This window comes from Humulus lupulus, chromosome 3 (genome assembly GCF_963169125.1).
Source record: "Humulus lupulus chromosome 3, drHumLupu1.1, whole genome shotgun sequence".
Lineage (NCBI taxonomy): Eukaryota > Viridiplantae > Streptophyta > Magnoliopsida > Rosales > Cannabaceae > Humulus > Humulus lupulus.
In genome coordinates, this window is record NC_084795.1 from 108,333,176 (window position 1) to 108,349,175 (window position 16,000).

Below are 16,000 nucleotides of genomic sequence, written 5' to 3' on the forward strand. Positions count from 1 at the left end.
ATTATCGAGAATAGCGGGAATTGGAGGGCGTTAATTATGATTAACGAGATAAGTGGGAAATGTCAATTTTGCCCTTGGGAGCCTTTAGAAACCCTTAATTGACCTAGGGGTATTTTGGTCTTTTCACCCCTAGGATAGATATAAGCCATTCTAGGCTGTAGAAAGGTGGAGAAAAACAGAGTAACTTCAAGAGCTTCCCCGTACCTATTTTCCTTCCTTGTTCTTTGTGATTTTTGAGCCATTCTTGAGGATTCAAGCTTGGGAAGTAAGCCTTGGGAGTTTGGGAGTGTGTTCCACCATAGAAGAGCATCATAATCTGAGTTTGAGGTAAGTTTCTAGCCATTAAAATCCCTGCTTTGCTCTGTTTTAGTTCTGGTTTTCAGTTGGGATTTCTAGGTTGAATGATTGGTTTTGTTGGGAGTTTTGGCTAGGGTTCTTGTGGTTGTGATGTTTGGGGTATGTGAGGATGGTTTTTGGGTTCATTTGGCACCAAAAATGGGATTTGGAAGCATTGGAATCGGGTTAGAATTGAAGGAGTCGAAGAAGGAGGTTTCAGGGGAGCATCAGTCTAGGGGTAGCGCTATAGCGCCCATCAGAGGGCGCTCTATCGCTACACAGGATTTCTGTGGGCGGTTTGGGGGTTCTGAGTATAGCGCTGGGGCGCTAGGGAGCAGCGCTGTAGCGCTACTTTGTTCCTTCAAAATCCTGTTTTGAGTGTTTTTAAGGGTTTTTGGCTCGGGGTTTCAATCCTTAAGGCCCGGGATCGAATCTACTCACCGTGTGGGCATGTTTCGAGGTCCCGAGAGTGGGGTTTAGGTTAAGACCCTTTCATTGTTGATTTTCATTAATGGAGGTTATAATTGGTTGTGATTAGGTAACCGCTAAGGAATCAAAAGGTCTATCGTTCTCAAGAGTTGTTCTTATTATATTTCTCGCTCGAACCAGAGGTAAGAGAACTGCACCCCATATGTGACATGCATGGTTGTTCATGAGGCATGTTGATTGTGTAAATGTGGACATGGAATGATTATTGAATGCTTAGCAAATCTCGCTCTCACTTGTGCATGGTACTGACTAATTAGTCAAAATTGGCAAATGTGTCAGTATCAACTGTGAAGTTGGGACTTATTAGTCAAGTTCGGCAGTGGTATTGGGCACTGGTCACAAAATGCTGACTCATAGGTCAGGATGGCCTTAGCGTGCTCAACGCAAGCCAATAAAGATTAGATCTAATTGACATCTGCATTAAATGACTCAGAAGAGTATTAATGCTGGACCGGCCTCAAGTTTGATGAAAACTAAAAGCGCTTGTGTGACTTACCCATCAGTCACTCATCTGTTAAGTTAGAGACTTACCCATCAGTCTCTCATATGTTAAGCTGGTGACTTACCCATCAGTTACCCATCTGTTTAAGCTAGTGACTTACCCAGCAGTCACCCATCTGCTTAAGCTAGTGACTTACCCAGCAGTCACTCATCTGTTAAGGCTAGTGACTTACCCAGCAGTCACTCATCTGCTTAAATTAGTGACTTGCTTGTCAGTCACTCAGTATGGTTTACTAGAGCCTCAAGTGTTGAATCACTCATCTGTTTAGAGCTATAAGCTCTGTGTGATTATAATAATAATCAGTTGTTGATGTTTATATGCATTACTGTGTTTTCTTGCTGGGCCTTGGCTCATGGGTGCTATGTGGTGCAGGTAAAGGGAAAGAAAAGCTCACCCAGCCTTGAGTGGAGAGCTTAGGTGGTGATGTGTACATATGCGGCCGCTTGACCACCACGGCCAAGGAGCTCTCAGAGGGACTAGGGGTTTACCCTATTTTTGCCGCTTAGGTCGGCGGGTTTGTAAATTTGAAATAGTAATGACCATTTTGAGTTGTAAATAACTTGTAGAAGTTTTTATGGGCCCATGAACAGTTTTATGTATTAAATAAAATATATCATTTCCTTTTGATTGGTTTTCCACCTTAGCCTGTTACTAACACTTAGATGCACGTTTTTAACCAAAGGACTCGGGTAGCGAGTTAAATTTCTGGTTCACCGTAACTGTTCTAAGGTAACCAAGGCGTTACATCTCTAACTACCAACTTTCTAGAGATAGAGCTAGAAGATACATACAACCTCCAACCCGATATGCAGAAGTAGATTTAATAGCATATGCACTAGCTGCTGTCCAAACAGAAACTCAGGAACTAGTAAGCTATGAGGAAGATGTAAATGGGGTACACAAAGACAAATGGACTGCAGCTATGAGAGAGGAGATGGAATCACTTGACAAGAACAAAACTTGGGAACTTGTTGTGAAGCCTCCAAACCAGAAGGTAATTGAATGCAAGTGGATATACAAGGTGAAAGAAGGAATGACTGAGGTTGAACCACTGAGATTTAAAGCCAGACTTGTAGCCAAAGGTTTCACTCAGGTGGAAGGCACGGATTACACAGAAAATTTTTCTCCTGTTGTTAAATACAAGACAATAAGGCTGCTTCTATCCATTGCAACACATCAAGACATGGAAGTGGAACAACTTGGTGTCAAAACAACCTTTCTAAACGGTTATTTGGAAGAAGAGATATGCATGAAACAACCACCTGATTTTAGGTGGAAAGCAACAAGTCAGAACTAGTTTGCAAGCTCAAGAGATCCCTATATGGCTTGAAACAATCCCCAAGACAGTGGAATAAAAGGTTCAACTCCTATATGCAAACAATCGGGTTCACAAGGTCAGATTTTGATCATTGCCTTTATTTTAAAAATCTGAATTTATCTACAGCTATATACTTGTTGCTTTATGTGGATGATATGCTCATCTTGAGCAAGGATAAGGCAGTAAAGGACTGAAAACTAAACTCAAACAAGAGTTTGAAATGAAGGAACTTGGTCATGTTTAGAAAATTCTTGGCATAGAAGTTACAAGAAATCGAAGAGATGGAAGATTGTATCTGAAACAATCAAATTAAATTCAGAAAGTGGTCTAGAAGTTCAATCTACAAGATGCCAAGAGTACTTCAGTACCTTTAGGAGGTCATTTTGTACTATCCAAAGAACAATGTCTTGTCAACTCAGAAGAAATCGAAGAAATGAGCAAAGTGCCATATGCTATGGCTCTAGGTTGTCTAATGTATATAATGGTTAGTACTAGACCAGATATTGCACATGCACTCAGTGTTCTTAGTAGGTTCATGTCAAATCCCGGATTGGAGCATTGACAAGCTCTCAAATGGCTTCTTCGGTACTTAAAGGGAACTTGGGATTATGGTTTGGTGTACAAAAGAGCTGAAAAGGAACTTGAACTAACAGGTTATGTGGATGCTAATTATGCTTCAAATAGGGACACTCGAAGATCTACTACCGCTTACATCTTCATGACAAATGGGAACTGTGTGTGCTGGAAAGCTCAGCTGCAATCTGTTGTTGCTTTATCTACCACAAAGGCAGAATTCATGGCTACTACTGAGGCATTTAAAGAAGCTATTTGGTTGCAAGGAATTTTACAAGAATTAAAGTTGTTGAATGGAAAAGCAAAGGTGTACTCGAACATCCAATCTTCAATTCATCTATGCAAGAACCCTATGTATCATGAGAAGAGTAAACACATTGATATAAGGCTTTTTTAGATAAGGGGGAAAATTGAAGATGAGACTATTGACTTGGATAAAGTAAAAACAGAAGATAACCCAACTGATGTTGGTACTAAAATCCTGACAGTAAGTGAGTTTAGGCATTGCCTAAACTTGCTTAGTTTTGGGAACTAATAGTACACTTGAGGAACACCATCTTGGAGAGGAGAATCTCAATCTTTTCAGTTGATTTTCGCAGGGAATAAGGTGGAATTTGTGGGTTTTATTCCTCCCAAAATTCAACTAACTTTAAATACCATTATTTTTTTTCTGTCAGCTACCTAACTAACTCTCCTAGTCATCATTATTGTTGGTCTATATATAAGTTTCAAGGGTGGCTGGTTAGTGACACAGTTTTTAAAAACAAAGGAAGAGTGAGAAGCTCCAAGATTGAGATAGAGATAAGATCAAGAAAGTGAGAGAAGAGAGTTGAGAAAGAGTGTGGGGTTTTGGGGCTACTGTATTGAGCAATTTCACCGCTGTTGTGACAGTGAATTGCTCGGGTGAGTGAGTGAGTATTTCACTGAGTTTGAGTGCTTGCTGGTTAGCCACACTTGACTGTATGTTTTCTCCATTGATGATCATTAAAAGCCTCCATGATGATGTTCCAAAACTGGATGTAGAAGACTAGGAAACGAGTCTTTGAACCAGTATAATTCTACTGTGTATTGGTCAATTTCTATTATTTGATTCAAAACTTTCTGTTGTGCATTGTTTCATGAGTTATACATTGTTAGAATTTGTCTTATAGATATATATATATATTTGTCTATCTAACTAGTGCTTTGTGATCTTGAGAGTACAAAATATAACAGCTCTAAATGGGTTTATCGTATTAAATACAAGGAAGATGGCTCAATTGATCGGTACAAGGCACGACTTGTTGCAAGGGGCTTCACTCAAGTTCACGGAATTGACTATGATGAAACTTTTAGTTCTGTGGTCAAGCCAACCACAATTCGCATTATCCTTTCTCTAGCGGTTTTCTCACATTGGACTATCAAATAACTAGCGTTAAAAATGCTTTCTTGCATGGTTCTCTTAAAGAAATTGTGTACATGGAACAACCTCCAGGTTTTGTCAATCCAACTTTTCCAAATCATGTTTGCTTATTAAAAAAATCTCTTTATGGCTTAAAACAAGCATCACATGCTTGGTTTGACCGTTTATCTCATTATCTTTTTAGTCTTAATTTTTCTTGCAGCAACGCCTATTCTTCTTTGTTTATATACAAGAAAAATAATAACTTTTTGCTACTTCTTATATATGTTGATGATATTATTATAACAGGAAGCAATGACACTCTTATTCAGCAAGTTATTCATAATCTCGGTTGTGAATTTGCTATCAAAGTTCTAGGTGCATTACATTATTTTTTAGGCATTGAAGTCAAGTCTTTCCCCGATGGTCCATTTCTTTCACAAACAAAATACACTAAAGATCTCATCTCTTGCACTCACATGTTAGACTCACCGCATCAATCGACTCCAATTTCAGTAAAGCCACCCAATTAATCAAATGATCACCACTTGATCAACGAAACTGAATTTCACAGCATTGTTGGTTCACTTCAATATCTTACTTTTACTCACCCTGACATCACTTATGCAGTCAACAAAGCTTGCCAACATTTTCATCAACCGACCCTTGCAAATCTTAGAGCTGTAAAACGAATACTTCGATATCTCAAAGGCACTCTGACGTATGGTATTCACTTTTTATCTCAAAGTTCTTTCACTTTAAATGGTTTTTGTGATGCAGATTGGGCAGGCTATCCTGTCACTCGTCGAAGCACCAGTGACTACTGTATTTTTCTTGGCTCTAATTATGTGTCATGATCTTCAAAGAAACAACCAACTGTAGCTTGTTCAAGTGTTGAAGCTGAATATCGTGCACTTGCCGTCACTTCTGCTGAACTCACATGGATTGGGTATCTATTATGCGACCTGGGAATTACTATTGTGCACCCACCTCGGCTCTTTTGTGATAATATTAGTGCCCTTCACATGAAGAAAAATCCAATTTTCCATGCTCGAACAAAACATATTGAACTAGATTATCGTTTTGTTCAAGAAAAAGTTAAGCATAAAGATTTGGTCACCAAATACATTCCTTCGTCATTGCAAATTGCAGATGTTTTAACCAAGACTCTTTCCAAGTCATCTTTCAAGACTTTTCGAATCAAGCTGGGCGTTCATCCTCTATCACTTCCCAACTTGAGGGGGCATGATAAAGATAGTGCTGATTCACTACAGTTAACAACAACCTTAGTTTCCTTGCAGTACGAGTAAGGTACTTCTTGTCTAAACTTCGTTGCTCGTCTCTTTGACTTCCAATGAAATCAAGATGAGCCCTAACGTGAGTACATCCGGGGCGCGGAAGCTACCGTGCCGAGCCACTAGTGGAGTGGTGTCAAAAATAAATCAAATCCTATTACTAATGAGGATATGGGCAATAAAGAAAAAGAGCAAGAGAATTACCTCTCTAAACAGTAAGAAAATCCCATGATATTTGCCAACCTGTTGGAAACCAATATAGCAATATGTTATCCTATATCCAAGCGATTACCATCTTTTAGAATTAATAAAACTTATATCTAGGAGTCCATTTGGTATATTGCCATTGTCTTTTATTGTATTAATAGATTGTATTTACACTTTGTTTATGCGACCAAAAAAAGAGTGAATATTTTTTTTTAATTCATTGCTTTATCAAATAGTAATTTCTTTAGTATGGACCCTTTCCCAAAACATTTTTAGATATACATATATATAGCAAACAAATCATGGTAAATTACTCTTGAATATATACATTTCATTATTTATATAATGAGAAAGAAAGCCAGCAAAATATAAACATATTATATTATGAACGTATTATGGGGAATGAGGTGTATTAAACAACACTTAGCTAAGGGGATTGGAGGTTGCTCTCCTTAATTTTTTTTTCCTATATTTCTGTATAATATATTGTTAAAATATATTAATAATATTATATGTATAAATTTATACAGCCCTTATTTAAGAATAATTATATATATATTGGTATAATCTTTATTAAATATTTTTGGCTCTCTACAGGTTTAATTCCTCTAAGTAATTAAAGGACACTTAAATACTTAATCGCTGCGTTTATTTAATTTTGGATCTGATATTATTTAAATAAGGTGTTATAATATTATGATCAAAATGATAAGTAAATATAGCAAAAGCTTACAAATTATTATTATTATTATTTTGCTCAGAAGAAAAGAGCTAAAACTAATTCTAGTATGTAATTATAAACCCTCTCTATAGGAATAAGTATTTGTTACAAATATTTAAAAAAAGAAAAAGAAAGAGTTTTTGTTACAAAATTTCGTCACCGTTTCATTTTAAGAATTTTGTAAATTTAGATTTAATGTGGCTAGCAATAATTGATGATGTAGATTATGAAAGAATACTAGTAGTAATAGAGTAGTAGTACTAGGGGGCAGGGCAGACATGAGTGGGCACAGGAGGAAGGTGCAAGAAATTCAACGGAAAAGAGGGCAATCGCTGTGTGAAACCACGTTCCAAACTGGCCGACTGAAACGTCCTTTTGTACTATGCCTTTATAACTTCAACCAACACACACATATATATTTTATGTATTCTTAGATAAAAACACATATTACACAAATTTAATGCTCCTTCCTAATAATCAACAAATATGGAAAGTTAAAATCAAATACGCAAAACCATATTTCACTACCATAATACCCAAAACTAGTTATACTAAAAGGACTTTTTATTTCCTCTGCTTTTCAGTTTTCACCCCTATGTATATGCTTAACTTTTATCAATTTTTCTTCTAGTCCTCCTTTATATCTCATTCTTATGAGACCGGTGTTATTCATTCAAATAGATCAATTTGGAGCTAGTACTCGTAATAATAATAACAGCATAATGCCACACGTATGCAATGCTTATAAATAAAACAATTTAGAAAAGACATGGATAAAAATTGTTATTATCGAATTTGAATCAAGTCTTTCACCAAGAATTAGAAGATAGAGAATTTATGAGAAAGTAATAAGGGTTAACTTGTGAAATATTATATATATATATATATATTTATCTGATAAGTTTTAATGATATTATTCCATCTTAATACGCCTCATGCACTTGTCATTCCCTGCAAATGATTATATAATAGCCTTCCTCATCATATCCATCACCATCGTCTTGATCAACCATCATCATCATCATTGTCAACTTTCTTTTTTATCTCATTTCACCCCCCACACACACACACCCTTCTTCTGTCCTCTTCTTCTCCTCAAATAAGAACCCCTAAATAAATTAACAAAACCCTAACCCCACCCCCTCCTCCCTTCTTCAAGAAACCAAACTTACATTACATGGTCCAAACCATGGACTTATCCCCTACACCCACCAAGACCACCCAAGATACAGATACAGAAACCCCACCTCCACCTCAGGCAACCAGGTCTTTATCCTTCTCCAATGGCCCTCTTAAACTACACCACCGCCACCTCAACCACCACGCGCCGCCACCTATGGTGGTTTCTTACCGGGAATGCCTCAAGAACCACGCGGCCAACCTAGGCGGCCACGCCCTCGACGGCTGCGGAGAGTTCATGCCCTGCCCCACCGCCGAGCCCTCGGACCCCACTTCACTAAAATGCGCAGCCTGTGGATGCCACCGGAACTTCCACCGCCGAGACCAGCCGGAGGAGCCCACCTCTAAACACTTCCTTCATAGCTTCCACAATGGTCGTCAGTTCCAACTCCACCCACTTCGGCCGTCGTCTCAGCCACGTCAAGGCCGGAGCTCAAGCCCAAGTCTTAGCCCGAGCCCGAGTTCCAGCACAGGCCCAACTCCGAGCCCACAGTCTCCGCCGCCGGTGTCTCACTTACCACCTAACTCTTACTTCGCTTCTCCACCCCAGATGCTTTTAGCTCTCAGTACCGGCTTCTCAACTGGACCGCCGTCCGATGACCATCACCCTACCCACAAGAGTTTCAATCCGACGGCGGGGGTGAAATCTTCGGAGGCTAACTATTCCAACGCAAAGAAGAGATTCAGGACGAAGTTCAATCAAGAGCAGAAAGAAAAGATGTGTTTGTTTGCCGAGAAAGTGGGATGGAAAATGCACAGGAGTGAGGAGAGATTAGTAGAAGAGTTTTGTAAAGAGATTGGAGTTCGTAGAGGAGTTCTTAAAGTTTGGATGCACAACAATAAGCACACGCTGGGAAAGAAAGACAGGGGATTAAGCCACAGTCACAACCTTGTCGATGAAGCTAGTAATGGCGATAATACTAATAATGAAGGTAGAGTACTTAGCTTTGATTCAAATCAGGATAATGAAATCGTTGTTGACCAGAACCAAAATGGTGAAGATAGAAGAGCTAATTTCAATTTTTTCGCTAATGGGTCTTCTTCTTCATCATGAATGTGAGAAAAAGCAGAGAGAGAAAGAAAGATAAACTAAGTCCAATGAATCTTCTTCTTTCACTATTGAGCCATGGATATTGTTCCAACTTCCATTGTACTCTGGTTTAGTGAGGTTGAAGAAGAGAACAGAAAGATTCCAACTTAAATGGAAATTCTTTAATTTTATTTAATTTTTATCAAAATATTTCAAATTTCTTGCACGAATATGTTATGAGTTTTCATTTACGCATACGCATTTTCTTGGCGGATAATATTATCGTTTTTTTTACTTGTATAATAAAATTTCAACTTAATCACTTTTGGATAAATACATTGTAAAATCCTAAATGGTCAAATTTACAGCAATATCTTATTTTAATTTAAATTCCTTTATAATGTGATATTCGTTTTTAATACCTTACAATATTTGCTTTAAAAAAGAAATTATATCTTATTTTTATGAGGGAAATATTTTGTGGTTAACTGAATTCATTTATAAATTTTCTTGTAATATTTTTCCTCCTCTCCAAAGTTGGTTTAATGCAAAAAATAATATTTTTCGGTATTTATTACACTTATTCTATTTTAGAAAATTCTGTTATGATACATGTGTAAGCTGTTCTCGTGGATTTCTTTAATGTCAAAACGGAATCTACGGGTTCACAAATCTTTATCCATCAATAATATTTTTAAATATTTTTATTGTGGATCCTCTCTTATTAATAAGAAATGATCTCTATAAATAGGATGTTTTATCAAACTCTTTGGTAGAATGTTTTGAGTGATTTATAATATTTGTGATAGTTTTTTGTCTATATACAAGATCACATTGTTCATGTCATCTTATAGTAAATGAGTGTTTAATTTTTTGATGCGTCTACACCATACTCATGTTTTGGGTATAGATTGTATTTTGAACACAACTCTTAAGGTCTTTGAGAGGAGACTTCTTCAAACCTTGCTTCGAGAGGAAACAAACACTCGCTAATCATTGAAGGGAGCTTAAGTGGTTAGGCGTTTCAACCAAAACTAGATTTGTGAAGAGAAGTATAACAAAATTGTGTCAAATCTCAAGATGTAGTTTTATTTTGTTTAAGTCAATATTTTTGTACTTGTGATTATTTATTAATTATTTTTATTTTCTGGGCATAGTCTCCAAGGAGTAGGTTATTTGAAAAAGTTTCAAACCTTATAAAAATTTGTTGTGTTCTTTATCTCTTATGCATTGTTTTTCATTGTGTTCAGTTCTTGTCGCATCCAATTCTCATTTTGTCATGACAGAACTAAGATCTGTTTTAACATTCAATTACTATTCTGCATTATAATTAAACTTAATGATTTAATTAATTTGGTAATTATTTTCATACATCACTTTTTTTATATGATATTGCCCACTATTTCCATAAAAGTAATCTTTCCATATTAATTTGTTGGTCAAAAATTGAAGCTTTATGACAATTTTAGGTGCAATTTGTCATGATATGGCATCTGCTATTCTATCCTCATGCATTTAAAATATAGTTTTCTTTTGCAAATACATAACAAGTATATATATATATATTTATATACTAAATGTGTAGATAACGGAAATTCTTGATTTTAACGATTTTTTATTTTTTTTAAGGTTAACTTTAATGGAATATTCATATATTTAACAGAATATTTTTATATTTAACAGTAGTTTTTAAATACTTAAACTTAAATAAAATAAAATAAAATAAATAATTAAAAAATTAAAATAAGGTATTTTTGAGATATTTTACAATGATAATTATTTAAAAATAATTAATAATTAAAAAAAAAAGAAGATATTTTTTAGATATTTTACAATGATAATTATTTTTAAATAATAAATAATTAAAAAAAAATTAAAATATGATATTTTTTAGATGTTTTACAATGATAATTATTTAAAAATAATAAAATAATATATTTTATAAATTAAATAAATATTTAATTAAACTTAAACTCACTCATTAGAATAATATCATATTACACATATAATATAATCTATTGTAAATTGGCACTAAATTGTTTTTTTTTAAACTTGAAAGAAACTTAAATTTAAAATCCGCGTATAATATTTAATATTACATTAAATATATAATATATAATCTCTTGTTGTCACTCCCAAATTCATAAACTAGAACAAACATAAACTTAAACAAAATAAATAAATTATTTAATTAAAATACGATATTTATTTCAAAATTTATATAACATTAATATAAATTTAATAAAAATAATTAATAAATTCTATAAATAAAACTAAGCAAACGTGCACATATGCACGTTTCTTATATCTAGTATATCTCTTCTATATAATAAGTGTGTAGATAACGGAAATTCTTGGTTTTAACGGTTTTTTATTTTTTAATGTTAACTTTAACGGAATATTCTTATATTTAATAGAATATTCTTATATTTAACAGTAGTTTATAAACACTTAAACTTAAATAAAATCAAATAAATAATTAAAAAATTAAAATAGAATATTTTTAGATATTTTACATTGATAATTATTTAAAAATAATAAATAATTAAACAAATTAAAATAGAATCTTTTTAAGATATATTACAATGATAATTATTTTAAAATAATAAATAATTAAACAAATTAAAATATGATATTTTTGAGATATTTTACAATGATAAGTATTTAAAAATAATCAAATAATATGTTTTATAACTTAAATAAAATTTAATTAAATTTCAACTCACTTATTAGAATAATATCATATTAAACATATAATATAATATTCTGTGAATTAGCAACAAATTATTTAAAAAAAAAACTAACAAGAAACTTAAATTTAAAATCCACGTATTACATTAAAGATATAATATATAAACTTAAATTGATGTTTTTGGTACGTAAAAAAATTAATATAAATTTAATAAAAATAATTAATATATTCTATAAATAAAACTGAGCAAACGTGCATATTGCATATGCACGTTACTTGTATCTAGTATATGTATATATATTTATATTTATAGTGTAGGAATAGGATGTAACTATGATAGGAGTCGAAATTTTGTATTATATAATAATATTTATTAGGGAAATTTGTGGAAAAAATCATTCAATATTTCAAAATATTACACTTAAATCACTAAGTAATCTTTTGGTGACAAAAGTGTGAAAGTTGTCTGAAAGATTGTACTTAACTTATTAAGTAGATTTTTTAGCGACAAAAGTCATATTTTACACAAATTTTATATTTTTAATTAATCAATAAATGTCAAAATATATATTCATAACATTAATATAATAAATTGAATCTTTTATAAAAATAAAAAATAATTTTAAAATTTTAAATATAAAAATATTATTCTATAATAGTTAAATTAAATTTTCGTAAATAATACAACTTAAATTGAATTAAAACTTAGTTTATTTAAAATAAAATTTTGTATGTTTTTATGTTTTAATTTTTAATTTTTTTTGTTTGTAAAATAAATTTTAAATAATTTTTCAATGTTAGAATTATATATTTTTATTAATTAATTAAAATTGAGATAAAATTAGTATATAATATAACTTTTGCAACTAAAAAACTACTTAGGAACTTAAATGTAATATTTCAAATTACTTACTAACTTTTGTCATCAAAAAATATATTTAATAATTTAAGGGCAACCTTTCAACCTATTTATTGATTATTGCCGCAAAAAAAAATTACTTACTACCTTAAGTTAAACTTTTCAAATTACTTAATAATTTTTATGGCAAATTTTCCGATTTATTTAAGCAATAATATACAATAATATTTATGTAATTTATCGACCGATAATATAAAAATTATATATTTATATATATTATATGTAATTATATGATTACATTTACATCATCTGTTGTGGGCAATAATTAATTTTAAATTCTCTAATGTTTGGTGCACCTTTGGTCAAGCACACCACCATTATTGGCATTCTTCTTGAAAACGGCCAATACATACATATACTATATTGATTATTATTATTTTTAACAGAAAATATCTTTATATTCTAGAATGGGGAATATAGGATACTTATTTCCAAAACAAGACTCGTAATGTATCACCTCTCTCACTCCTATTAGAATTAGTTGTGAGATTTATCTAATTTAGTATATTATCTTCTGAGTATGAGCTTTTAAGGCAAGCAGGCTTTTTCTCAATTAAAGAAAAGTATGAAAACCGAGCCCAAAGTACTGCCACCTTTCCATTTTTGGTTGGCTTGTTCAAGCGGCAGGTATTGTTCTTCTGATATGCTGCCAATCATAATTCTAATAAAATAACTCTTAAACTACTATATATTGTTATTGTTTAATCGCTAAAGCTTCAACGATCCCATTTTTTTAAAAATATTGATGTGATTTGAAGATACATTACTTAATTATCTATAGAATATTTATATTGGTGTTGATTTGATACTTTGTCTTTTGAACATTCGCCACGTCTATTCATCTTGCATTTTACTTTACTATGTGGCAGCCTTCTAACCAAAGAAGAATATCTTTCAATATATTTGGCTAAACTAGTCGTTTCTACTAGCTTCCAATTAAAAGATTTTATCATTCCAACAAAATAATTAAAATTAAAATAAAAAGACTGAGAAGTGGAAATCATGGTCTTTTAGTGATGGCAACTCCTACCAAATTTCCTCATATCATTTATTTATATCTGTTTGGAGTATTTAACTTAAAGTGACCTTACTTAGTAAAGTTAACTAATTATTTTTAAGTTTTTCAATTTTCATTTATTATATATATAATTTAAATTACAAATACTTGTTATTAATTATTATTTAATATTTGCTATATATATTACATAATAGGAATTATTTTCTTTCAAATCAATTACAATAAAATCATTGATTTCTCTTTTGTATCTATTTTTTTTAATTTCATTTCTATTTGTAAAATCTTAAAATTGGCTAACTTATTCTCGATATTTTTTATATTACTCGATCAATATTATTTAAGTCTCACAAAGTCAATTGTCAATTATTTAAAGATTTTTATGGCAATAAAATATCTTTGATTATTACCTTAAATCGTGTGATTTCAAATATGTCTGTTTATATCACCTTATATAAATTAATTTTGTATATTATTTTGATTATTTCCTATATTGATTTTGATAAAATCCTTTGTGATTTTTGAAACAAAGATTGGTGGGTTGTTTCATTTCCTTAAGTCTGTCCAGGTACATGCTGAGTTATCTAATTGCTTAACTGGCTAAGCAATTTGGGAAACCGACAAATTTTCCATTAAGAGAATTTATGGATATTCTCTTATCTGGTTTTGTAGGCTGCAAAAGATGGACTTCTGCATGCTACAAATAGAAGATTTTGCAGCCAAGGATAATCGATCTCTTCGCAGACCATGAATGTAATTTGTATTTGAAGAGTGAAGTTTGTATTTTGTGAGATTAAGAGTGAAAATACATAGTCTTGTATTTGAGTGCATGTTGCACTGTTTGTTGATACCCTTTTGTAATGTCCCAAAATTCCTAATAAGGCTTAGTGCCTTGATTAGGGGGCTAGGAGGGCAATATTGGAATGTTATGTGCTTATATATGAAATAATTGGATTAATTATGTATTTATGTGAGTTATATTATGATATGACTATGTTTGCATGTTTAAGTGTATTAAATATGCATGTGGGCCCATTTCTTATTAGAAGGGTATTTTTGTAATTTTGACCCAGTGAGGGTATAATTGTAAATATATGTGTTTTAGGATTGAGACCACATTATTATGGGGATATATTTGAGTTAGTCGGCACGGGGCAATCCTAGTGAGCAAGTTATCGGTTTAGCCACTACTGGGTCAAATACCCGGCTTTAGGTGAGGCTAGGGGTATTTTGGGTAATTAGTATATTTCCAGGATTTTATCGGGTAATGGATAGTTAATTGGTAACTACTTTGGAAATTATGAGGTGTTAATTGAGATTGGCGGGAAATGGTGGCGAAAGACCATTTTGCCCTTGAAGGCATTAAGGAACTAAGTAAGAGCTAGGGGCATTGTGGTCTTTTCCCCAACTTTGGACAGACTTAGGCTAGTAGAAGCCTTTAGAAATTAGTAAGAACACTCAGCAGTCCTCATTCACTGTCTCTCTCTCTCTCTCTCGTTACTCTCTCTCTCTCTCCCTTTGGTGAAGCTTGAATTTTGAGAAGAATTCTTGAATTTAAAAGGCTTGGAGGTGATCATAGAGTTAGGAATTGAGGAAGTACAACTAAGGGTCAATTTATCCAGCTGAGGTAATGATTTTCTTCCTCTAAACTTATTGAGTTTTCAATTATTTTTGGTGTTCTTGAGCTTTGAGGCTCAAGGTGTTGATTTTGAGTTTAAAGAGGGATTTGGTTGAGGTTGTGGTGTTATTGTGTTGTTTGAGGTATGCTAAACTAGTTTTGGGACTCAATTTTGGCCTTGGTTCACGTTTGGGGTGAGTTTGGAGAGATTTGGTTCGGAGGAAAAATGTTAAAAAATTGGGTTCGCACCCAGGGGCTAGGGCGGTTCCTTGAATCGCCTTGGCGCCACAGAGCCTGGTGGGCCGCATCGCAGTGAATGTCCAGGGAAAATAGGCTCTGGGCTCTCTGACTTGAGGCTTGTCGCGACCCTTCAGAGGTGCATCGTGGTGCTAGTTGGAAAGTTAGCCAAAAGGGATTTTTGAGTGCGAAGACTCAAACCTAAGTGTAACGACCCAAATTTGCTAATAAGACTTAAGGGCCTTGATTAGTGCGCGCGGGAGGGCATAATTGGATTATATGTGATTTAATGATTTAAAAGCATGTTATATGATTATTTGAATATCTGTGATGCATGACTATGTGTATTAGTATACATGTAGGCCCTGATGTAGAGTCCAAGAACTTTACTTAGCTAGTTAGATAGTAGTAGTAATAGTAATAGCTAGTAATAGTTGTAGTATTTTTATGACTGTGGATTTTGGTTCAAGCCGGGACATAGTTGGACA

General features: G+C 33.1%; 1 protein-coding gene across 1 annotated transcript; it reads left to right on the forward strand.

Moving 5' to 3' along the window:
- The first annotated feature begins 7,657 nt into the window (after positions 1 to 7,657).
- LOC133823051 (zinc-finger homeodomain protein 11-like) lies at positions 7,658 to 9,402 on the forward strand. Its single transcript, XM_062255627.1, has one exon. The coding sequence runs from the start codon at positions 8,000 to 8,002 to the stop codon at positions 9,053 to 9,055; it is 1,056 nt and encodes a 351-aa protein (XP_062111611.1). The 5' UTR covers positions 7,658 to 7,999; the 3' UTR covers positions 9,056 to 9,402.
- Positions 9,403 to 16,000: the final 6,598 nt, after the last annotated feature.

Bases quoted from the DNA above. Each gene is read 5' to 3' on its own strand.
- LOC133823051 (XM_062255627.1), top strand. From the start codon at position 8,000: ATGGTCCAAACCATGGACTTATCCCCTACACCCACCAAGACCACCCAA.